This window comes from Vulpes vulpes, chromosome 7, assembly GCF_048418805.1.
Source record: "Vulpes vulpes isolate BD-2025 chromosome 7, VulVul3, whole genome shotgun sequence".
In the NCBI taxonomy this organism is placed as follows: Eukaryota; Metazoa; Chordata; class Mammalia; order Carnivora; family Canidae; genus Vulpes; species Vulpes vulpes.
The window spans coordinates 23,754,348-23,781,004 of record NC_132786.1 but is presented as its reverse complement, the minus strand read 5'-3'; the positions used below and the strand labels follow the sequence as shown (position 1 = coordinate 23,781,004).

The following is a 26,657-nucleotide window of genomic DNA, read 5'->3' as shown; positions in this document are numbered from 1 at the left end:
TCACAATTCGATGTCAGAAAGCCAATTCATGAGCACTGGGTGTTATTCTGTATGTTGGTAAATTGAACATCAATAAAAAATTAATTTATTAAAAAAAAGAAATTTTGGTCAAAAAGAAAAAAAGAAAGCCAATTCAGAAGCACAATTAGAAAGCTACTGGTGGCTCTGGAAAAAAAGCATAAAGGAATCAAGAGACTTCATGACTGCAGAATTTAGATCTAATCAGGCCAAAATTAAAAACCAATTAAATGAGATGCAATCCAAACTGGAGGTCCTAATGATGAAGGTTAATGAGGTAGAAGAAAGAGTGAGTGACTTAGAAGACAAGTTGATGGCAAGGAAGAAAGCAGAGGAAAAAAGAAAATTAAAAGACCACGAGGAAAGATTAAGGGAAATAAAAGCCTCAGAAGGAAAAATCTGTGTATAATTGGGGTTTCAGAGAGCGCCAAGAGGGCCAGAGGGCAGAAAGTATATTTGAACAAATCATAGCTGAGAACCTTCCTAATTTGGGAAGGGAAACAGGCATTCAGATCCAGGAGATAGGTGCCCCACCAAATAAAATAAAAACCGTTCAACACCTCAACATTTAATGGTGAAACTTGCAAATTCCAAAAATAAAGAGAAAATCCTGAAAGCATGAGAGACAAGAGATCCCTAAATTATATGGGGAGAAATGTTAGATTAACAGCAGACCTCTCCACAGAGACCTGGCAGGCCAGAAAGGGCTGGCAGGATATATTCAGGGTCCTAAATGAGAAGAACATGCAGCTAAGAATACTCTATCCAGCAAGGCTCTCATTCAGAATAGGAGGAGAGATAAAGAGCTTCCAGGATAGGCAGAAACTGAAAGAATATGTGACCACCAAACCAGCTCTGCAAGAAATATGAAGGGGGACCCTGTAAAAGAAAGAGGAAGCCCAAAGAAATAATCCACAAGAACAGGGACTGAATAGGTATTATGATGACACTAAATTCATATATTTAAATAGTAACTCTGAATGTGAATGGGCTAAATGATCCCATCAAAAGACACAGGGTTTAAGACTAGATAAAAAAGCAAGACCCATCTATTTGCTGTCTACAAGAGACTCATTTTAGACCTAAGGACACCTCCAGCCTGAAAATGAAAGGTTGGAGAACCATTTACCATTCAAATGGTCCTCAAAAGAAATTTGGGGTAGTAATCCTCATATCAGATAAAGTTTATCCCAAAGTCTATAGTAAGAGATGAAGAGGGACACTATATCATGCTTAAAGGGTCTGTCCAACAAGAAGACCTAACAATCATGAATATTTATGCCCCGAATGTGGGAGCTGCCAAGGATGTCAATCAATTAATAACCAAAGTTAAGACATACTTAGATAATAATACACTAATATAGGAGACTTCAACACGGCGCTTTCTGCAAATGACAGATCTTCTAAGCATAACAAGAAACAAGAGCTTTAAATGATACACTGGACCAGATGGATTTCACAGATATATACAGAACTTTGCATATGAATGCAACTGAATACAGATTCTTCTCAAGTGCACATGGAACTTTCTCCAGAATAGACCACATACTGGGTCACAAATCAGGTCTCAACTGATACCAAAAGATTGGGATTGTCCCCTGCATATATTCAGACTGCAATGCCTTGAAACTAGAACTCAATCACAAGAAGAAATTTGGAAGAAACTCAAACACGTGGAGGTTAAAGAGCATCCTGCCAAAAGATGAATGGGTCAACCAACCAATAAACTAGAGAAGAATTAAAAAGATTCATGGAAACTAATGAAAATGCAAGATGCAAACATTCTCAACAAGATACTAGCCAATACGATCCAACAGTACATTAAGATTAGTCACCATGACCAAGTGGGATTTATCCCTGGGATGCAAGGTGGGTTCAACACTCGTAAAACAATCAACGTGATAGATCATATCAACAAGAGATAAAACAAGGACCATATGATCAGGAACATGACAGGGATGTCCACTCTCACCACTGGTATTCAACACAGTACTAGAAATCCTAGCCTCAGCAATCAGACAACAACAAAAAAATAAAAGGCATTCGAATTGGCAAAGAAGAAGTCAAACTCTCCCTCTTCACAGATGACATGATACTGTACATAGAAAACCCAAAAGACTCCACCCCAAGACTGCTAAAGCTCATACAGCCATTCGGCAGTGTGGCAGGATACAAAATCAATGCCCAGAAGTCAGTGGCATTTCTATACACTAACAATGAGACTGAAGAAAGATAAATTAAGGAGTCAATCTCATTTACAATTGCACCCAAAACATAAGATATCTAGGAATGAGCCTAACCAAAGAGGTAAAGGATCTATTCCCCAAAAACTACAGAACACTTCTGAAAGACATTGAGGAAGACACAAAGAGATGGAAAAATATTCCATGCTCATGGATTGGAAGAATTAATATTGTGAAAATGTCAATGCTACCCAGGGCAATTTACACATTTAATGCAATCCTTATCAAAATACCATGGACTTTCTTCAGAGAGTTGGAACAAATAATCTTATGATTTGTGTGGAATCAGAAAAGACCCCGAATAGCCAGGGAAATATTTAAAAAGAAAACCATAGCTGGGGGCATCACAATGCCAGATTTCAGGTTGTACTACAAAGCTGTGGTCATCAAGACAGTGTGGTACTGGCACAAAAACAGACACATGATTAATAGAACAGAATAGAGAGAAGTGGACCCTCAACTTTATGGTCAACTAATATTCGACAAAGGAGGAAAGACTATCCACTGGAAAAAAGACAGTCTCTTCAATAAATGGTGCTGGGAAAATTGGACATCCACATGCAGAAGAATGAAACTAGACCACTCTCTTGCACCATACACAAAGATAAACTCAAAATGGATGAAAGATCTAAATGTGAGACAAGATTCCATCAGAATCCTAGAGGAGAACACAGGCCACACCCTTTTTGAACTTGGCCACAGCAACTTCTTGCAAGATACATCCATGAAGGCAAGGGAAATAAAAGCAAAAAGGAACTATTGGGATTTCGTCAAGATAAAAAGCTTCTGCACAGCAAAAGAAACAGTCAACAAAACTAAAAGACAACCTGCAGAATGGGAGAAGATATTTGCAAATGATGTATCAGATAAGGGGCTAGTTTCCAAGATCTATAAAGAACTTATTAAACTCAACACCAAAGAAACAAACAATCCAGTCATGAAATGGGCAAAAGACATGAACAGAAATCTCACAGAGGAAGACAGACATGGCCAACATGCACATGAGAAAATGCTCTGCATCACTTGCCATCAGGGAAATACAAATCAAAACCACAATGAGATACCACCTCACACCAGTGAGAATGGGGAAAATTAACAAGGCAGGAAACCACAAATGTCAGAGAGGATGCGGAGAAAAGGGAACCCTCTTACACTGTTGGTGGGAATGTGAACTGGTGCAGCCACTCTGGAAAACTGTGTGGAGGTTCCTCAAAGCGTTAAAAATAGACCTGCCCTATGACCCAGCAATTGCACTGTTGGGGATTTACCCCAAAGATACAGATGCAATGACACACGAGGACACCTGCACCCCGATGTTTCTAGCAGCAATGTCCACAATAGCCAAACTGTGGAAGGAGCCTCGGTGTCCATCGAAAGATGATGGATAAAGAAGATGTGGTCTATGTATACAATGGAGTATTACTCAGCCATTAGAAACAACAAATACCCACCATTTGCTTCGACGTGGATGGAACTGGAAAGTATTATACTGAGTGAAGTAAGTCAATTGGAGAAGGACAAACATTATATGGCCTCATTCATTTGGGGCATATAAAAAATAGTGAAAGGGAATAAAGGAGAAAGGAGAGAAAATCAGTGGGAAATATCAGAGAGGGTGACAGCACATGAGAGACTCCTACTCTGGGAAACGAACAAGGGGTGGTGGAAAGGGAGGTGGGTGGGAGGATGGGGTGACTTGGTGACGGACACTGAGGGGGGCACTTGACGAGATGAGTCCTGGGTGTTATACTATATGTTGGTAAATCAAACTCCAATTAAAAAAATACAAAAAAAAAAAAAAAAGATAAAATGACCTGATTTGACATAGATTGTCACAGCTACCTGAGACTCATCTCTGAGCTCTCATGAGATTTTCACTGCCCTCATCCCCAGGGAGGACCAATTCCAGATGCCATCCCCACTGATTTTCCTGAGAGTCTATTCACTAATTCCTATGTCAAGTAAAGTACTTGGTTGCACAGAGCAGAAGTGGACTCTGCCCCTAACCAGGAAAAAAAGTTTACCGGAAGGATATACGGCAGCACAGATATCAGTGGGAAAGCTGAATAAATGGGTTCAGAAGGAAGGCAGGAATGCAGTGGGTCTGGGCAGCAAGACCCAGATCATTATGCCCAGGAACAAGCATTGGGATGTGGCCACACACAGTCCTCAGTGGAATCTGTCACTCAGTTACCCGTGCAACCTTGGACTCTCTATCCAGGTTCCAAGATTGGGGCAGTGGAATCAGACTGCCCAGGCCTTGGTCACATGGCTCTTCTCTCTGTTGGGCCATGGAGGGAGAGACATCTGCCTCATTGGCCTTCTGAGTGGACACCTGAGGTCTATGAGCAGCTTCTCTCTGCTGTCTCAGGACAGAAGTGCTTACTCCTTATTTAGAGCACTCTAAGCTCTCTGAGTTACTCTGGCCCCCATCCCCTTCCATAGTCCCACTTTCCATGGTCCTGGAACAGATGATCATCCTGACAGGTCATCAGAAGAACAGCAATAGTTTGACGCTGTATCAGAGGGCTGACATCATTCACCTCACTTCCATCTTGTCATGTAGGCATTTTATCTACAGCTTCGTCATCACCAGAAGGGGAGTACAGCACAGTAAGATATTTTGAGAGCCTATGTTCACATGACTTTTATTACAGTACATTGTTCTATTTATTATTAGCTATCGTTAATGTCTTACAAAGCTAATTTATAAATTACACTTTATCATAGGTGTGTATAGGAGAAAGTGTAGCAGAAAAATAGGGTTTAGTTCCATGTGCGGTTTCCTGCATCCACTGCGGGTCTTGGAACACAGTTCCTATGGATGAGGGGGAGATTATAACAAATTTTGGACAAATTTTTACTTATCCAAACTTTGCAATGGGATACTCCATCATTTAAGAACATGTTTGAGCAAACCCCAATATAAGTGTCATTTATTCATAAGTGATATGTATGTACATACATAGCTATTTGTAAATAAAACATACCAGACTAATATTTTAAAAGGATGAGATAAAAACATAGGAATATACATTTTCTTTCTAAGATATTGGGATTGTCCTATACTCTTGACATATGTGCATCTGGGCTTGGTGACCTGCATCTTTTTCCTGCTGGGCTCTCACTCACTGTCTCTACCCCATAGTTAGCTATGGCCGTGGTGATGCGCACCCCTATGCCCAAGGCATGGGCCATAAAATGTCTCTGCCTGCCCTTCCCCAGCGATGAGAACATCCACAGACTCAGGGCAGAGGAGCTAGGGAGCCAGAGACCACTTAGAGGAACCCCTCAGCCCCTAGCCCTCACCCCACTGCTGATGGGCTGTGGGGTTCAGAAAGAACAGGCTTCTTTGTAAACCACTGAAATGCGGGGCCCTATGTGCTACCTGACCTGTACAACTGTACTTTGCTATTGTCAACAACCAAGTGCCCAGGAAGAGTAAACCTGAGTCAAATGCTTCTGATCAAAGTAGTTTCGTAGATTTCTTCTTCATGGACAAGCTAAAATAGTATTATGGCTCTAAGTCATTAAAATGTGATTTACCATCTTCTGGTGTTGAATATCACTGAATATTTTATTTTTATACTTTGGGTTTACATATTCGAAGTGCTGAAGTGCAATAGTTATTTATCACATGGAAATAAAGCAATTACTACAAAACAAATATTAGGAATGGCAGGAGGTCTAAGACAATTGAAGAATGTTTTTAGGTTACCAGCTTATTGATCAGACAGTCACTATATATAAGTAGCTGTATACACAGGCTGAGCCTGGAAACAGTGTGCTGTGACCATCCTGGCAGGTCCACCTGGTGCTAGTCAGAACTTCATGGAAATAGGCCAGTTAGTCAGATGACCATGAAAATAAGGGAGCATCTGATCAACTTGAAGTATAGCAAATCACTAAATTATAGAACTTCTGAAACTCAGGTTTTTATCCATTCCTCACTTATTTCAACTGATTAAATCCATCAATTTGAAATTTTTATAAACTAAAGACTAAAGTTGGCTAGGTTGCCAGCTTTTAAAATATATTTAGGGTTCCTATGTACACCTACTAAGAGTATATTTCATTGGAGAAGAGATGACACTATAGCACTTAACCCCAAACTCCTACAATCTGTACAAAATTGAGGTAAATCCCCCCGACCCCAGGAATTATATAATTTTTTCCTGACCGTGAATTCAATATCCAAGAATTTTCTTTTGATAGCAAGAGCGACAGAGAGGACAGGCATGGAAAGGAGAGCAGTCCCCCAAGGAGAACTCCTCCAGAGCAAGGAGACATGTGTGGTGGAACACATGTGAGCAGGACAGGAGGACTGTCTCCCGGGAAGTCTGGCTGCAGCGCATCCCTGATGCATCCTGGTGAGAGTCGCTGCTGGCTGGGAGTGGGGTGAGGCAGATGGGGCACTCATAGGTTTCCCGATGTAGGGCCTGCACCACGAGACGGGAAGTGAGTAGTCATGCAGGTATTAGCTCTGTCATAATGTGAAACTTCCTACATTTAACTGAGAGCTGTATATACCAAGAGATATACATCTTCTAGAAATGAAGTTTCATCCTGTGTTACAGTAACACTGATTATACATATACTGTTACTCTTTTTTTTTTTCATATAATGTTACTCTTTTGGAAAATGGAAAGGGATAGTAACTACCTGTGATAAGCAATTTTAAAACAAACAAAAATACTTTTTAAAATGCTGAACATTGGGATCCCTGGGTGGCGCAGCGGTTTAGCGCCTGCCTTTGGCCCAGGGCGCGATCCTGGAGACCCAGGATCGAATCCCATGTCGGGCTCCCGGTACGTGGAGCCTGCTTCTCCCTCTGCCTGTGTCTCTGCCCCTCTCTCTCTCTCTCTATGTGACTATTATAAATAAATAAATAAAAATTAAAAAAAAATAAGGCTTTAAAAAAATAAAATAAAATGCTGAACATTAGCGATAAAGATTTCCTTTTAGTTGAGCAATAGAGTGGTCTTTTTCAAAATCCTTGACCCCATGTAGCTGCTAAGCTTCTTTATAAATTTTCCTATTTTTAATGATTTTCTAAGTAAGTTTTTCCTCTGTTGAATTCTCAGTCTCCCTTTCTCCCAGGGCTACTACAGGTGCCAGAGGATGGCAGGCTTGAAGGAAAACCAGGAAGCTACCACATAGGGCAGTCTTTCCCCTTGGGTGTTTTCATTATTCACAAAAGGGCATCATCAAACCAGTTTCCAACTGAAGGGCCTTGACCTCACCCCAGACTGGATGACAAAGGTTCAGGGTAGAGGCACAGCCAGGGCTGAGAGAATGGGCCTGGCCCTGCAGGGTCCCCAAGTCTCCCCCTGACATCACCCAGACTCCTGGGGGCTCCACTACTTCCAGTGAGTGACCCACGCCTACCTGTATCTGGATCTTCTCCCAGTCTTCTTCTGTGAGTTCATGGCTACACCTGTCCTCCAGTTGCTGAAGAATACTTCGGTTTATGGCCAGGCAGTGGTCAATTTCCGAGAAGAGCTCCTCTATGTCAGTGTTGTAGGAGCACAGGATGCGGTGACTGATTTCTGTGAACTGGAAAGGACACAGAGGCAGCACACTAACGCGCCCAGAGGGAGCTTCTACCAGTAGGTGCCAGGGAAGCTCCTTGAGTCCTGACCACCTTTTAACTAACTTTCCTCAGGTCTCTCCTTTGAATAAGACTTTCTGGAGCAAGAGACATATGGGTGTTTACTTAATAAAGCCATGTCCAGATAGCTTATGCAGAGATAATCAACAGAGTCCACCTGGTTGTAAGTCTTGGTTGACAAGAAATACATTGTAATTGAAAGTTGAGAGGGGGCAGCCCCCATGACTTAGTGATTTAGCGCCGCCTTCAGCCCTCGGTGTGATCCTGGAGACCTGGGATCGAGTCCCACGTCTGACTCCCTGCACGGAGCCTGCTTCTCCCTCTGCCTGTGTCTCTCTCTGTCTCTGTCTCTCATCAATAAATAGATAAAATCTTTAAAAGAAAAAGTTGAGAGCTAATAAAAGGGAAAAGGAAGTAGGAGAAAGGAATTAGAGCTGCACAGAATTAGTCCCATTTGCCCTGCTCTGGCTGCCTGTACTCTCATCTGTAAATAGGGCTCCACGGTGTATGGCCAGTGCCCCGTGCTCTTACCATCCCTTTCCTTGCCAGCTGTCTTCCCACCGTGGTTGCAGATTATGAACGATCATCTTAGCATGACCATAAAAAGAGGGTATTATGCTCAGTGAAATAAATAAGACTGAAAAAGACAGTTACTATATGATTTCATTCATGTGTGGAATCTAAAAACAAATTAATAGGGGGGCACTGGTGGCTCAGTGGCTGAGTGTCTGCCTTCAACTCAGGGCATGACCCAGGGTCCTCGGATTGAGTCCACATTGGGCTCCCCTCTGCCTGTGTCTCTGCCTCTCTCTGTTTTCTTGTGAATAAATAAAATCTTCAAAATTAATAAAAAATTAATAAACAAAAAGCAGAACAGACCCATAAATACAGAAGACAAATGGGCAAAATAGGTGAAGGGTTGTGGGAGAGACAGGCTTCTAATCATGGATGAATGGGTCACGGGGATGAAAGGCACAGCATAGGGAATATCGTCAATGGTGTTGAAACAGTGTTGTGTGGTGACAGATGGGAGCTACCTTGGGGTGAGCACAGCATAAAGTATAAACTTGAATCAGTAAGTTGTACACCTTAAAATAATGTAACATTCTGTGTCAACTATATTCAAATTAAAAAAAAACTTTTGGGGATGATCTATATTTTATTATTTTTCTTTATCTTCTCAAAATAGTGTATAATACACTTAGATAAAAACCCTTTAAGTAGAATTGTTTCTAGAACTTTCTAAAATGTAAGAGCTAGCTACTCTACATCATTCCTGTCCAAAAGAAATGTAACATGAGCCACATCTGTAATCCTAAAACTTGTAGGAGCCACATTTTTAAAAGTTTGTAAAAGGTGAAATTAATTTTAATATTTTACTTAGCCCAATATATCCAAAATATTATTTCAAAGTATATCAATTGAATAAACTATTCAGATTTTTTTTTCCTGCTAAGTCTTCAAGCTCCTGTGTTTCCCTAGCACATTTTGATTTGGACTGGCCTTACTTCAGGGACTTGACAACCACACGTGGCAGGTGGTGGCCTGTACTGGACAGTGCAGTCTGATGGCTCGTGCAGACATGTGCTACAAAGAAGCCAGATCACTGAAGAGTGACCACAGTGCTGGAGGCACGAGAGGTAGCTCACCCAGGGCTGTACAGTGGCTCCTCTGTTGAACATCTGAAGACTGATATAAAACAGCAGTGGAGTCATCTGTTCCGAAGGGCCGTGTTGACCTCACCTTCTTGCTCTCTGGCTGGTCCTTCCCCAGCACAGAGCTATCTGTAGAAGTTGGCATCTCATCCAGAAACCACAGTTCCCATTCATTTTCTCCTGCTAGGTTGGGTGATGTGACGTAGCTCTTCCAGATGGAAATGGGGTCTCTGGGCCGGATACACAGGGGCCCAGGGACAGCAGAGCAAGAGGCTGGAGGGGACAGTGCCTGCATCCTACAGGGTGGCACGTTGCACTTGTGGGTGGGACCAAAGCTCCTACTCTGAGTCACTAAAACTTGGGAGTTACTTGCCCCAGCAGTTAGAAGCACTCTGATTTAATGCTTATACCTGTCTTGTGTTGTTAGGCTTGGTGAAGTGAACTAAGCCTGTCAGATTCTCAAAGACAAGAAGTTAGGTGACTGAGTCAGAGGGACGTGCATTCTAGTCTCCTGGACATCTCGTGTGAGTGTTCTTTGTTCTTATGTGGACCCACCTCGCAGAATATGTGTAAGTCACCTCCAGAGCTACTTCTCCAAGGTCAGACCTCAGTGCCTCGAGGGATGAGGTTACCCTTCCACTTCTTTTCCTCCCCTAAGCAGCCTTGGAGACACACAGGAAGGTCTTTGTCCCTGGCTGTTACAAGAATGAGTGCTGGGCTTCAGGGAAAGGAGATGCTGGGACACAACAGGTGCCCCCATCGCTGATGGCTTGGTGGCGGGGTTAATTGTGTGTGTGTGAACCTTTCAGGCACCTTTGTTTTGGGGTTTGCTTGCAATTCTTTTTTAGCCATACAGATGTCCCCTCCCCAGCTTAAAGTAGTTTGACTTGCAATTTTTCGACTTTACAAAGATGTAAAAGTGGATGTCTGAATGTGGATCTCTTCTGGGGCTAGTGACATGTGGTCTGATCTCCCCCCATGATGCTGGGTGGTGGCCGCAGCTCCCAGCAGCCTTGCAATCACAAGAGTCAGTATCCGATACACCGACCGCCGTCTGTACCCACACAGCCGTTCTGTCTGTCGCTTTGGGTACAGTGTTCCATGCATTACAGGAGCTACTCGACACTTTGTCAAATAGGCTTCGTGTTACACAGTTTTGCCCAACTGCGAGCTAATGTGAGAGCTCTGAGCACACTTAAAGTGGGCCAGGCTACGGTGTGATGTTTGGTAGGTTTGGTGTGTAAAATGCATTTTCGATTTAATGATAGTTTTGATTTATGATGGGTTTATCAGGATCTAGTGCCATTGTAATGCAAGGAGCGTATGCACTTAGAGGCCTGGAGGAAGATGCTCTTCTGTTAGGAATCAAATTCTATTTCACTGACCCTAATTGTAATTGCCAGGCAACTGTGGCTTAACTTAATTTCTTTAACTGACAACGTGTCCTAGGGCTTTGATTTTAATTTTCTTTGTTCTTTGGCCCTTCAACTATTTAATAATCTCTACATAAAAGATTGAGAGAAGAGTTCCCTACTGCGTAAAAGGGGGGATTCCTTGGAACTCTGTATGTTGGCCTTCTGATTCATGTTAAATGATCCATATGCTCTGTGAGTTTTCTTGGGAGTGAAAGTGATTTCCCATATATTCTTGGAATGGAGTATAAGATCTTCTCTTCCTTCAAAATTATGCCTCAGAAAAAAAGAGGTCACATTCTATTCTAGACCTTAGAAAGGGTTTCGGGTTATGTGGCATATTCTGAAATTATTTCTGAATACAGAAGTGCCGTCTGGAGAAGATGCATGAGTGTGAATGATTGATTTGGATGCTCATTCTCAAGTGTAGTGCTGGGACCAGTGGCATCCCCAGGATCTTGTTGGAAATGCTGATTCTCAGCTACACCCCAAAGCTGCTGGGTCAGAACCTCGGCAGTAGCAGCCAGCTGTGTTAGAAATGTCTCCCCAGGGTACTCTGATGCTCGCTCAAGTTTGAGAACTGCTGTTGCAGAAGTTACCTGATTGATTTTAAGAGTCAAAGTTATTTACAAACAGCACTCATCACCATTCCTGGGGGTGTGCCCTCCCAATTGCGGGTGTTAGGTATCACTGTGAGCTTTCAGAGGTCTCTTAGAGAGCAACAGAGTAAATATGGAGACTGAGGGCACACACACACACACACACACACACACATTTAAGTTATATTAATGCATATGTTGTGTGGATAATAGATATAAGTATGCCCGGTATCGCTGAAAGCATCCCAGTTGTTCTAACATGTGGGTAAGTTCTTGCAGCTTGAGATATAGCACTTCCCAGGTGGCCCTGGTGAGGACAACCCTAAGTGTCACCTTACCAGGTGCTCCTCCTCCTGCCTTCAACAGTGCTATTGACACATGCCTCACTGCTTTCATTACTATAAATTTGGGGGCTGGGATGCTGGACCTTGACACCATAGGGTATTTTTCAAGGGTTCCCACTCCATCTTTACATATCTCAAGGGCCGAGGATGTGCACTGACCATGGCAGGCACTTCAGTGCTTGTTGAAAACATGGCTTTGCCAGTTTTGCAGATGCAGCAAGAAAATCTGGGGAGGATAGATCCTAAGGCTCAGTATGCTAATCTTAATGCTGATAGCAAAACAGTCAATACATGCTTGGGATATGTTACGATATGTGAGAATTATGAACTAATTCTATACTCAAATGTTTGATTTTTCAAAAGATACCTAGTATAGAAGAAACAGATTTATTGCTTTAGTCATATTCCACAAGTTTTGCTATGTATTTTGCTGCTAATTCTGTTCAAAATACTTTCTAGTTTCCATTTTAATGTTTTCTTTACCAACCAGTTATTTAGAACTGTTTCTGAATTTCGAAATTTTTTTTTTTAATTTTTATTTATTTATGATAGTCACAGAGAGAGAGAGAGGCAGAGACACAGGCAGAGGGAGAAGCAGGCTCCATGCACCGGGAGCCCGATGTGGGATTCGATCCTGGGTCTCCAGGATCGCGCCCTGGGCTAAAGGCAGGCGCCAAACCGCTGCGCCACCCAGGGATCCCTGTTTCTGAATTTCTTTATGTGTGAGATATTTCTAAGTTACTTAAAAATTATTTTAAATTTCTAGCTCTGTGACCAGAGACCATGCTCTACACATTTTAATTCTTTACACTGTGGCGGGAATGTTCATTGTCACTTTTTATAAGTGATATGTTTGATATATTTGTGTTTTGAAAGAGCATGTATGATGCAGTCACTGTTCTGTGTGTCCTCATCCCTAGTGCCTTTGCTTCATACTTGTTTTGTGTGATGTCAGTACCCGTCTTTTTCTGTGTCGAGTTTTCCGCATGTGTATGTGTGCGTGTGGTATGTCTGTGCATGTATCATACACATTTCATTCTTCTTTTCATACATAAGAGTTACCCGCAACTGGGCTTGTTGCCACTGGCATGTTCAGTCCAGTCTGCGACATTGCTCTGTGTGCATCCCGTTCTGTTTTCTACTTGTCCTGCCATCCGTTTGTTTTTATCTCTGCTCTTTTCTACGGTGAAAATTTCTATCTCTATTATTCTTTCTCCTGATTTGAAATTCCATTTTACTTCTTTTAGTGGTTACCCTAGAAATGCATATTGGAATTATTAAAGTCGAAAGTCAATCAGAGGGATCCCTGGGTGGCGCAGCGGTTTGGCGCCTGCCTTTGGCCCAGGGTGCAATCCTGGAGACCCGGGATTGAATCCCACATCAGGCTCCCGGTGCATGGAGCCTGCTTCTCCCTCCACCTGTGTCTCTGCCTCTCTCTCTCTCTCTCTCTCTCTCTCTGTGACTATCATAAAAAAAAAAAAAGAAAGAAAGTCAATCAGAATTTCCCTCCTCTCACATAAGCAAGGATCTTGGAGCCCTTGAAGTGGATATTCTCCTGAGGGATGGCACTGTCATGTGTTCAGGAGCTCTCATCCTCTCTTGAGTCCTATATGACATTAGTAGTCTTGCTTTACAGAGTCAGTGCCTATTCCCTGTAGCCACATTTTTGCCAGTTCTTTGCACTTCACCCCTTCTTGCATCTTGGAATATGGGATCATTTTCTTTCTTCATGAAAAGCATCTTTCAGAATTTCTTTTAGCAAAGGCATTTTAGTGACACTGTCCTCATTTTTCTCTGAAATTGTCTTTCTTTTGCCTGTTTTTTTTTTTTTAAGTAGTGTTTATGCCCAGCATAGTCCTTGAACTCACAACCCTGAGATCAGGAGTCACATGCTCCTCTGACTGAGCCAGCCATGCACCCCTTGCCTCTGTTCCCAACTGGAATTTTCATTTGGTACATGTACAATTCCAGGTTGGCTGTTACTGCCTCATTTGTGACACTGAGATGTGAGGTCTTCTGGCTTCTGCTGTTACTTCCTTTTTTCAAAATTTAAATTCAGTTAGCCAACATACAGTTCATCATTAGTTTCAGACATAGAATTTAGTAATTCATCAGTTGTGTATAACACCAGTGCTCATCACATTTCTGTTGTTATTTCCAAGAAGTCCGCAGCTTCACTAAACATGCATTCTTCTTCTTTTTAATTCATATTAGGGCCTTTTATCCTTGGGGTGTGTAAGTCTGTGTATACACCCTTTCCCATATGAAAAATCTGTAGTCTTCTTGCCTTAAGCTGCCCTCTCTGCGTCCATGCTCCCTCTCTCTCCTGAATTCTGGTTCCTGGATAGATCCCTTCGTGTCCTTTCCTCAGCGTGCCACTTCCCTGCAGCCACTTCCATCGCAGATGGTGGCTCAGAAGGAAAGGGGAGCATGAGGAAACCCAGAGTCCCTTCCCTGCTGTGAGCAGAGGGCTCAGACTTAAGTTTTGTTTAGGCTTTTATCTGTTCATGTAAGAGTTAAATATGCATGCATGAGGCAGGAGATGCAAACGGTGTAATTTTGGAGATTCTACATATGAACTAAATGCTTTTAAGTGACACTTAAAATAGGCATTGTACAGCATAAAATTTATGCTAATAATTTAAAATTTGTTCTTTGCTTGGAACAACATTAAAGAGCAGATAAAAACCACCAGGGCAGGGAGAGAGAGGCAGGCAGACTGAGAATGGCCAGAGAAGAAAGTTTTGGTTTTGAACAAGGGTCCCAGTGTTCACTGGGCAGTGTTCCCAGATTCTTTCTCAGCTCAGCCCTTTGCTGAGCGTCCAGGTAAAGCTCCTGCTACTCTCACCTCAACAAGGGTGCACGCAGCTACTTGCCACCCCTGCACCTGTGCTCTCTTGATTGGCCCCTGGTACAGGCCACTGGAGCCCCTCACCCTGTCTGTGAAGCCCCTCCAGTTTGGTTTCTATACCTCTCCACCCGTCGCCCGCCCCCCCCCCCACCTCTTGCTCCCTACTTTGCTCCCCATCTTTTATATCTCTTTGTACTTTTATGACTCTCACTACTTTTTGAAATTTACATTCTTATCAACAGGTGTTATTTGTTGTCCCCCACAGGAAGGCAGGTGCAACAGACAGGACCCCCGACCCCAAGGAGGTGGTCCTAGGGATTAGGAGGCTAGACAAGTTTTGCAAAGCACAGGACTGCAGGCTTTGCAGGCATCAGTCACCGGAAGCCTTTGGAATAGTTTAATGTATATTTTTGTATCTACTCAGCCTGCCTAGCAAACATAATGTCATTTTCACACTTGTTAACAAATCCTTCTTTCTTCCTTAGTTGCAATTAGAAGCATTTCATAAATGAGAAAAGTAATAATTCCTTTTATATGTAATGATGGTTAAGGACTTTTTAAAAAATTATTTATTTATTTATTTATTTATTTATTTATTTATTTATTCATTCATTCATTCATTCATTCATTCACTCATAAGAGACACAGAGAGAGAGGCAGAGACATAGGCAGAGGGAGAAGCAGGCTCCATGAAGGGAGCCCGATGCGGGATTTGATACCAGGACTCCAGGATCACACCCTGGGTCAAAGGCAGGTAGGTGCTAAACTGATGAGCCACCCAGAGATCCCGGTTAAGAACTTTTAAAGCACAGTTTATCCAATCTCAGCTAAATAACGTTGCCATTCAGTATTTGCCTGGTGAATGATTAATGGGGTCAGTACAATAGTGTGGGAATGGCTGAGCAACAACGGGGCCCCTAGCTTGCAGGAAGGCCAGGTGGGAACAAGGAGGGCTGAGTGGAGGGCTCAGAGTCACAGGGGGAGCAGGGAGGGGTGGGGTGGTGCTCTCCTCTGATGCCCGATTCGCCTTTTTGGAGCACTGCCTTCACCACCTCTTATTTGATCCCGAAATCCCCATCCTGGGCCTGTCTGGAGGCTGTGATCCCTTGGGGCTTGGCGCCAACCTTTCCTCCCACTCCTTTCCTATAGGAATTTCCCAGCCGACGATTCCCAGTCATTTACGGAATCCCGTGAATAACTGTCCCATTTTCCTGTTTGCATTGTTCTTGCCTGCATGTGTGCCCCGTGTGCGTGGGCTCCTATCAGATGAGCTTGCACTTTCAGCTCTCACAGCATACTTTGGCCCCTTCACTCCGCACTTAGCATTGGCTGGATGCTGTTATCTTTTTCCTGTGTGTATTTCTTATCTCCTCGAATGAGTTCCTTAGATTCAGAGAAGCACCTGATTCATGCTAAAGTCCTTAGCATTCGTTTAAAAAAAAAATCTTGATTTTAAGTTTGCAGTAGATTAGAAATGAGGACACATATATGCCCCAAAGTATATATTCTAAAGGAGTGCAGTACAATAATCTTTTTGGGATTAAAAAAAGGAACAATGAGTATGAGGAATGATTTTGAAGTTATTTCCAGCTCTCAAGATTCAACAAGGCATTGGCGTTTAGCTTTTAATCATAACACTCACATTAGCTTGTTACTACTTATACGAAAATCCTTCAGTATATATTCATAGCAGATTTCTAACAGTGACCTGGTGTGACCTTATTCTTGTAGCTTCCCATATTCAAAAGTTAGCAAGGGTGATATTTATAAAGTTAAATCAACATATACTTATTGATCACCTATAGTGGCCCATTCAAAGCCATGTCCTAAATATAGCTATTATTAACTATTTCTGAAATCTCAAGTTCTTATGTGTTCAGTACCCTTCTTGCTTTATTTCCCTACTGTTATTTGGGTCCGATACCCTTAGTAATTGACAGGGCAAGAACTGGCCCCCCCCCCCAAAAAAAAAGACAGTTCTAGTTTTTAAACCAATAGTTAATATTAATTCTACAGAAACAAAATGTGTAAAATATTCAATTTTAAGAAGAATGAATATCTTCATATGTTTTTCCTTTTAAGTCTTGAATTTCAGATATCTGATAAGAGTTTAGGTTATTGATATGTAAAGCAATTACTGGTCATTTACAAGTAACATACTGGCTAAACATTAAAAAAAATATATACTAACAAAAGTACCCAGGTGAACTTTGTCTGCCTGGGAGGCCTCACTAAGTGATCCGTCTGGATGTCAGCAAATTGCTTACTAATGTGTTGACTTATGACCACCCTCAAAAGCAAAATGAAAAGCCTGGAATTTACAGCATATCAATGAATCAGTTGATAAGCTTTTACTGGTTTAATATCCTCCCAGTCTTGCTGCTTGGAGCCACTTCAAGTTAGCAACAGAATGTTTGCCATCTCTATGTGATAAAGGAAGTCAAAGGACTAAACAAACTTTAAGACCATTATGCTGTTTGGTGAGATGTAAATGAAAAAAGTAAGAGAAATCTCACGAGGAGGGTGTGGGAGCGGGCAGCCCCTAAAGTCAACCACGGCATCTGACAAATCACTAACCTTACTTTTTAAACAATGGTCAGGACTTTTAGCGTGGGTGGAGATAATATAATGCATTTGAAAAGTTTTAATTGCGGCAATAAAAGACCATACCTCAATTATATGACATATGCTAGCAGACTTTCTAGATAAGGATCAAAGACAGTCAAGGACCAAACCACTGCATTCTGGGCAACACTTGGGTTTTCTGTACACACTGGTGACAGGTATGAGCACAGCAGCTTTCCTGACCTTTGCAGGCAGCTCTGATCCGAGTGCCCCAGGACCGCTGTGCCATCCCCGACAGCTCCAGTGCCTGCTCAAACAAACGCGCTGCTGACACTCTGAGGGACAAAATCCAACATTTGATCTGTTCGCTTCTTTACACACGACTGCAATCTATTTGAAAGAACCCACATGATGACACCGCATCACTTTGTTCTGGTTCAGTTTGTTAGGAATGTGCCAATGATATTTTAAAGCAAAAAGAAATTCTCAGTGTATTGAAGCATTACTGTTTGTAGAAAGATGACCTCTGTATTTTATTAATTAGTTAACATCCAACAGATGCATGGAGACTACAAAGAGACTTCATTAATCCCCCGTAACGGAGGAAGGACAAGACAGGCCGGAGTTCTGTTACAAGTAAGAGAGGTCAATTTATAAAAACACAACGACTTGAGCTAATCTCATCTACAGTATTAAAAACATGTCCATCTTGGGGAGATCTTGAAGCTCTAAACAAAACAAGCATCTCCTAATTTATTGTGCCTAAGAATGTCATACTATTATCCTTCTTTTGCCTTTCTTTCCGATTAATTACAGACTTTTCCCCTGAAGGTGGTAACATATTGTTACTGCACATTTTGCTTTGTAAACTTTCTAATTTCCAAAATGCAAATGCTAGATCTCTAACAGCTGACTGATCTACAGTTCATGCACATTTAGGTGGTGGGGAAGGTGGTGGGTGAACAGGCACATGAAAAGGCATAGGCGTCAAAAGGCAGAGCCGAAAGACAAACTTGAGTAGGAAAACCCGGCATTTCTGAAATGCCAATGACTATGTTACAAAGCTAGACTCCCACCCAGAGGAGCCTTGATAAAGTCATTGTTCATTCTGGCTTTGGAATTTGTTTTTTTTTAAATGGTGGATTACTAGGAAAGCTACACACACTGCTGCTTCCGAAGCTGGACTTGAGCGCACACGTTCAGTTCTGAAACACCAGCAGGATGTAATGAGAAACCCAGACCAAGAGTTGTATTTTTATTTCAAATATTTAGTTTGTGCTTTCTTGATTTTCAAGCTTCATGTTACTGACAAGCTTATGTTAAACAAAATATTTTATAGGTATTTAAAGGAAAATAATTAGTTCAAACTTTTAAAACCTAAAACAAGTTTGTTTCTTGATGAGAATAATTGTTTCTATCATTGAAAAATGCTATTTAAATATATTTTTTAAAAGATTTATTTATTTATTTTATAGAGAGCAAGCGAGTGAGTGTGTGCGAGAGAGTAGGGTGGGGGAGGAGCAGAGGGTAGGAACCCCAAGCAGCCTCCACACTTAGCGCAGAGCCTAGTGTGGGGCTCAGTCCCATGACCCCAAGATCATGACCTGAGCTGAAACCAAATGTCAGACACCAAATGACTGAGCCACCCAGGTGCCCTGAAAAATGCTATTTAAATATTTTTATAAAATATTGTTTACCATTAAACTAAGACAAAAGGTAGCCTTCTGTGAGGGCAGTTCTAGGTGATGACTGCTCTCTCCACGTATGCAGGGCACGCAGTTGCTTCGTGTGTCAACATTTATTTGTTATTAGGCTGCTCTGCTTCTAAACTGCAGAATACTTATTCTACTCATGTGATTATATCTTAAAAAAAAAGCACAATAGCCAGAACCCCTAAACTGTAATATATGTATAAGCAAATACTCTATGGTTACTAAAAGTTCAAATAAAGATGATCATTTTGCTTGCCACCAATGACACCTGGTGTATTCCTACAGTGTTTCTTCTGCCGACCAGGCTTTAGAGAGTCGGAGTGCCACTAGAGCAACCATGCAAACCACTGCGTCTAAGCAGCTGCACAGAGCTGGGTGCCCACAGTCGGAGCTCTCTGACCCCACAGACATCTGCTAGGTTGTGACATCTATTGTGCTCACTGTGCCCCCCTCCCTAACAGAGCGGGCTATATTGTGTTCTATTAAGCCTGTTTATTCAAATAAAACGTATTTAAATGGGGGGATCCCTGGGTGGCTTAGCGGTTTAGTGCCTGCCTTTGGCCCAGGGCATGATCCCGGAGATCCGGGATCGAGTCCTGCATGGGGCTCCCTGGAAGGAGCCTGCTTCTCCCTCTGCCTGTGTCTCTGCCTCTCTCAATCTCATGAATAAATAAATAAAATCTTTTTTTAAAAAAGTATTTAAATGGCTAACCCACTGTGGAACATTTTTTGGGATAAGTATGAAGTAATGTACCCCCTCCTTGACATGAATGCCTCAATTTCCCATTTAGTGGATTTTCCCAGTTACTATATTTTTTTCACTGATCTGAAATGTCTCCTTTACTGCAGACTGAGAGGAAAAAAAATTAAGATTATAATTATTTTTTCCAACTTTGTTGAGACAGAATTGGCATATAACATTGTGTAAGTTAAAGGCATACAACCTGATGATTTGATACATTTATATCTTGCAAAATGATTACCATGATAGGGTTAGTTAATACTTGCATCATCTCATATAATTACCATTTCTTTTTTTGGTGAGATCATTTAAGATTTATCGTCTTAGCCACTTTTGAGTATGTAATACGGTATTTTTTTTTTATTATTATTCAAGGTCCGTCCACGTTGTTGCAAATGGGAAGATTTCCTTCTTTTTCATGGCTGAGTAATATTCCACTATATGGATACACGTTACATTTTCTTTGTCCATTTATCCATCCCTGGACACTTAGGTTGTTCTATGTCTTGGCTTGTTGAGAATAATGCTGCAGTGAACACTGGGGTGCAGGTGTCTCTTCCAGATACTGATTTCAGTTCCTTCAGATAGATGCCCAGAAGTGTGAGATTGCTGGATGACATCGTATTTCTATTTTTAACTATTTAAGGACCCTCCATCCTATTTTATATAGGGTCATACCAATTTACACTCCTGCCATCAGTGCCCAAGGGCTCCCTTTTCTCCACATCTTCACTGACACTTATTTCTTGTCTTTTTGATGGCAGCCATTCTTTTTAAAATTTCTTTAAAGTCTTTTATTTATTTATCATGAGGGACACAGAGAGAGGCAGAGACACAAGGCAGAAGGAGAAGCAGGATGTGGGACTTATCCCAAGACCCCAGGATCATGACCTGAGATGGCAGCCATTCTTACAGAGGTAAGGTGCTATCTCACTGTGGTTTTGATTTGCATTTCCCTGATGATCAGTGATGTCAAGCACTTTTTCATGTGTCTGTTGGCCATCTGGATGTCTTCTTTGGAAACATGTCTGTTCAGCTCCTTTGCCCATTTATTATTTTTTTTATTTTTTTAAATAAATTTATTTTTTTATTGGTTTTCAATTTGTCAACATACAGAATAACACCCAGTGCTCATCCTGTAAAGTGCCCACCTCAGTGCCCGCCACCCAGTCACCCCCACCCCCCGCCCTCCTCCCCTTCCACCACACCTAGTTCATTTCCCAGAGTTAGGAGTCTTTATGTTCTGTCTCCCTTTCTGATATTTCCCACTTATTTTTTCTCCTTTCCCCTTTATTCCCTTTCACTATTTTTTATATTCCCCAAATGAATGAGACCATATAATTTTTTTGTCCTCCGATTGACTTATTTCACTCAGCATAATAACCCCCAGTTCCATCCACGTTGAAGCAAATGGTGGGTATTTGTCATTTCTAATGGCTGAGTAATATTCCATTGTATACATAAACCACATCTTCTTTATCCATTCATCTTTCGATGGACACCGAGGCTCCTTCCACAGTTTGGCTATTGTGGACATGGCTGCTAGAAACATCGGGGTGCAGGTGTCCCCACGTGTCATTGCATCTGTATCTTTGGGGTAAATACCGAACAGTGCAATCGCTGGGTCGTAGGGCAGATCTATTTTTAACTCTTTGAGGAACCTCCACACAGTTTTCTAGAGTGGCTGCACCAGTTCACAGTCCCACCAACAGTGCAAGAGGGTTCCCCTTTCTTTACATCCTCTCCAACATTTGTGGTTTCCTGCCTTGTTAATTTTCCCCATTCTCACTGGTGTGAGGTGGTATCTCATTGTGGTTTTGATTTGTATTTCCCTGATGGCAAGTGATGCGGAGCATTTTCTCATGTGCGTGTTGGCCATGTCTATGTCTTCTTCTGTGAGATTTCTGTTCATGTCTTTTGCCCATTTCATTATTGGATTGTTTCTTTGGTGTTGAGTTTAATAAGTTCTTTGTAGATCTTGGAAACTAGCCCTTTATCTGATACGTCATTTGCAAATATCTTCTCCCATTCTGTAGGTTGTCTTTTAGTTTTGTTGACTGTATCCTTTGCTGTGCAAAAGCTTCTTATCTTGATGAAGTCCCAATAGTTCATTTTTGCTTTTGTTTCTTTTGCCTTCGTGGATGTATCTTGTAAGAAGTTACTGTGGCTGAGTTCAAAAAGGGTGTTGCCTGTGTTCTCCTCCAGGATTTTGATGGAATCTTGTCTCACATTTAGATCTTTCATCCATTTTGAGTTTATCTTTGTGTATGGTGAAAGAGAGTGGTCTAGTTTCATTCTTCTGCATGTGGATGTCCAATTTTCCCAGCACCATTTATTGAAGAGAGGCTTTTTTCCAGTGGATACTCTTTCCTCCTTTGTCGAATATTAGTTGACCATAAAGTTGAGGGTCCACTTCTGGATTCTCTATCCTTTTCCATTGATCTATGTGTCTGTTTTTGTGCCAGTACCACACTGTCTTGATGACCACAGCTTTGTAGTACAACCTGAAATCTGGCATTGTGATGCCCCCAGCTATGGTTTTCTTTTTTAAAATTCCCCTGGCTATTCAGGGTCTTTTCTGATTCCACACAAATCTTAAAATAATTTGTTCCAACTCTCTGATTGCATTAAACATGTAAATTGCCCCGGGTAGCATTGACATTTTCACAATATTAATTCTTCCAATCCATGAGCTTGGAATATTTTTCTATATCTTTGTGTCTTCCTCAATTTCTTTCAGAAGTGTTCTATAGTTTTTAGGGTATAGATCCTTTACCTCTTTAGTTAGGTTTATTCCTAGGTATCTTATGCTTTTGGGTTTTGCCCATTTTAAAAATCATATATTTTTTGTAAGTTATATGAGTTCCTTATATGTTTTGGAAATTAATTAACCCCTTATCAGATAAATGATGCAACTATTTTCTCCCATTTGGTACATTGCCTTTTCACTTTGTTGATTTTTTTTTCTTGCTGTGTGCAGAGGGTTTTTAGTTTTACATAGTCCCATTTATTTATTTTTGCCTTTTTAAAAAATATTTTAAGTCATCTCTACACCCAATGTGGGGCTTGAACTCACAACCCTAAGATCAAGAGTCACATGCTCCACTGACCAAGCCAGCCAGGTGTCCCTAGTTTTGCTTTTGCTTTTGTTGCCTTTTGTTGCTTGTGCTTTGGGTTTTTTATCCAAAGAATCATTGCCAAAACCATGTCAAGGAGACTTTTTCCCTGTTTTCTTCTAGATGTTTTGTGGTTTCAGATCTTAAATATTTCTTTAATTCATTTTGAGTTAATTTTTGTTATATCCTCTTTAACTGACCCCTTTATCATTATATAAAGAACTTTTTTTGTTTCTTGTTACAACTTTTGAGTTAAAGTCTATTTTGTCAGATTAGAAGTATAGGCATCTCTGTTCTCTTTTGGTTCCCACTTTCATGGAATATCTTTTTGCCCCTTCATCTGAGCTTGTGTGTGTCCTGAAGCTGAAAGGAGTCTTGCAGGCTGCCTATAGTTGGGTCTTGTTTTCTTAATCCATCTAGCCATTCTACACCTTTTGATTGGAGAAGTGAATTCATTCTTTTATGGCTCTTTTTGTGGTCCCCGTGTTCTTTTCTTCCTCTCTTGCTGCTTTTCCTTGTGATTGATGACCTTCCACAGAGATGTGCTCTGATCCCCTCTCTTTCTCTTTTGTGTAGGCTTCCCTTTGGGGTTACCGCAGGCTTATGTAAAACTCTGTATAGATATAACAATCTATTTTATACTGAACTACTTAAATTCAGTCACATACAAAAACTACCCTTTACTGCCTGTTTTATGTTATTGATGTCATAGTTTATCTTTTTTTTTTTAAGATTTATTACAGAGAGAGGGAGAGAGAGAAAGAGAGAGAGAAAGAGATGCAAGAGCTCAAGTGTGAGCATGAGAGGGAGGGGAAGAGGGAGAGCGTCTCAAGCAGACTCCCCACTGATTGCAGAGCTGACTTGGGGCTGGATTCCAAGACCCTGAGGATCAAGACTTGAGCTGAAATCAAGAGCTGGACACCCAACTGACTGAGCCACCCAGGCACCCCACAGTTTATCTTTTTATACTGTATATTAATTAACAAATTGTAGCTCTAGGTATTTTTAATATTTTTGTCCTTTAAGCTACACACAGAGTTAAGAATTTACCACTTCAACACATTACAGTAGTAGAGAAATCTGAATTTGCCTATATTCTTACTTTTACTAGTGTGTTGTATACAGTCATGTATTTCCATGTTACTTACTAGCATCCTTTCATCTCACCTTGAGGAAGACCATTTTGCACTTCTTGTAAGGTAGGCCTAGTGGTGGTGAAATCCCTCGGTTTTGTTTGTCTGGGAGCATCTTTATTTGTCCTTCGTTTCTGAAGCACACGTTTGGCAGAGAGAGTGTTGTTGGTTGGAAGTTTTTCCTTTCAGCACTCTGAATATTTTGTCCCACTCTCCATTGGCCTGCAGGCTTAGGAGTGGTCCCCTGTGAGTGTGGATTTTTTTTTTCTCTTGCTGCTTTTAAGATTCTTTGGTTACTGAATTTTATTGTAACGTATTTTGGGGAAGATTTCATTTTTTTGTATGTGTGATTTCTTTAATTGAGTTTGTTTGTTGACTCTGAGCTTCCTAAACTTTGGTATCCAAATCTCTCACTGATTTGGGAAGTTCTCAGCCATTATTTATTTTGATAAGCTCTCTGCCCTCTTGTTCCCTTGGATGGTATCTCATAGGTCACATGTGCTTTTTCATTCTTTTTTGTTTTCCTCCAACTGGATAATTTCAAAATTTCTTTCTTCTAATTCACAGATTCTTCCTTCTCCTTGATCCATTTCGATGGTAATGCTTTCTTCTCTGTCCTTCAGTTCCAGGACTTACTTGATTCTCTGTCATTATTTCTCTCTGCTGAGCTTGTCCTTTTGTTCATGTATTGTTTTCCTCATTCCATCAAATGCTCCTTTTTGTGTTTTCTTGCACCTCACGGAGCTTCCTTCAAACACCTGTTGTGAGTTATTTACCAGGTAAGTTGTAGCTCTCCACATCTTTGGGGTTGGTTACTAGAAGGTTGCTGAGAATCTCCCTGATTTTCATGTTTCTTCCAGTCCTGCGTTGCTGTTGTCAAACCAATAGCAGTCACCTTCTGTGTTTTGAGTAACTGGTGTCAGGAGAGAAGTACCTCTGTCAGCCCTGCTATGGATTCTGAGGCTTTGTCAGATCTTCTGGGGATAAACCTGCTCCATGTCTTGCTCCCTCTTATGCTCGTATGCCATCTCTGGATTCTGTATCACTCCACGCCAGGGACTGTTGGCCTCCCTTTAGCTTTCCCATGGGTAGATGCTAAAACTCAAGTCTGTGGTCTCTCCCTGGCCCATGGAGTCAGGCTGGCTTTCTGTATGTGCTTACTAGCTGTCTGCCAGCGCTTGCTCTTACCCTCAGGAGTGTGCATGGAGAGCCAGCCACAGGGTGTGGGTGGGGCATATGTAGCACTCGGGGCTGTGTGGGGGATCTGCAGGTGAGGTACCCCAGTGGGGCTTCTTGATGGAGGCTGAAACACAGCTAGTAGGATCCTTGTGTCCTTCATGCCCTCTGGGAGTCCTGTCTGCTACTCTTCCAGCCTCTTCCCACCCACAGTCATGCAGCTCACAACTCAGTACTTTGGACAAATATCTCTGGCAGTGTCAGAAAAAGCTGAAAAATCTGGGTGCTCACTCACATGCCTTATGTTCCCTTGCAGGAGAAATCACAGGTAAGAAGATCTCTCTTGGTCCTGAGCTGTGCTGCCTTGGGGGAAGGGTGACATGGGTAAAGTGTAACTCCTCCTCTAACCCTATCCAAAGCATACCCATGGGTGTTATGGATCTTTTCATTTGGAAACCTGGATTCATAAAGGCTCTCTTGTATGTGGGTAATTGTCTGAGGCAGCGCTCTCCAGGGGCTCACAGACTGTGGCTAAGATGCGCTAAAGCAGGTTAGTAGGCCCCTTCAGGGTCCACAGGAACCAATGTGTGTATCCCTATTACTGGACATGTGGGTGGGTGAGACTCCTTATGGGTCCCTTGCCATATGGTGCTGGATCCCACAGTTCCCAGAGAGGCACTCTGATCTGTGGTTGGATGGCAGACTGTTGTTGCCAAAGGGGTGGTGGTGGGTATGAATGAGGAACATTTCATTTGCCCATGTTGCTAATGTCACCCCCAGAAAATATTTTTTTCCAGATCAGTACTTGTACATTCCTCATTAAGCTTATTTTTAGGTGTTAACTATTATGAAAGGGATCCTTTCCATTGCACTTTGTATCTCACTCTTGTTGCTCTATAGGAAACAATCATTGCATATTTATCTGCAGTTTGAACATCTTCTAATAGTTCTAATAATTTTTCAAATGATTTTATTGATTTTAAATTATGTATAGAGAATATATGTACTATGTATTATATAATACATACAAACACACACACATTGTATTTTGTTTTCTTGTATTACTGCCGTGGCAAGGATTGGCCAAAGTATGTTGATAGTGGGCAACCTATTTTGCATTTTTAGGGTTTCACTATCTAAAAGTTTTTAGTTTCTGATGTATGGTCTTTACTGTGATAAGGAAATGTTACTTAGCTCAAGATTGCTGTCATTTAAAATGCCTGTTTAGTATCTTTTCAGTAAAGATTTAAGTGATTTTTTTAAAAAAGATTTTATTTATTTATTCATGAGAGACATAAAGGCAGAGACATAGGCAGAGGGAGAAGCAGGCTCCTCGAGAGGAGTGCAATGCGGGACTCGATCATATGATTCTGGGACCACTCCCTAAGCCAAAGGCAGACACTTAACCACTGAGCCACCCAGGTGTCCTGAGATGATTTTTTTTTTTTAAGATTGAGATGATTTAATTTTTCTCAGTCAT

The 26,657-nt window shown here is 41.5% G+C and overlaps 2 protein-coding genes across 4 annotated transcripts in view; one reads left to right on the top strand and one right to left on the bottom strand.

Annotated features, from left to right (window-relative positions):
* Positions 1-26,657, top strand: part of LMBR1 (limb development membrane protein 1) — a 323,369-nt gene that overhangs the window by 155,212 nt on the left and 141,500 nt on the right. The gene's annotated exons all lie outside the window — the stretch shown is intronic.
* RNF32 (ring finger protein 32) overlaps positions 4,903-26,657 on the bottom strand; it is a 45,620-nt gene continuing 23,865 nt past the window's right edge. For both annotated transcript variants that reach the window (XM_025993739.2, XM_025993738.2), the window contains exons 8-9: positions 7,650-7,817; positions 4,903-6,700 (exon numbers count right to left, since the gene is read on the bottom strand). In XM_025993739.2, the coding sequence (XP_025849524.2) occupies positions 6,449-6,700; positions 7,650-7,817 (420 nt within the window). In that variant the 3' untranslated portion in view covers positions 4,903-6,448. The remainder of the gene's footprint in view (positions 6,701-7,649; positions 7,818-26,657) is intronic.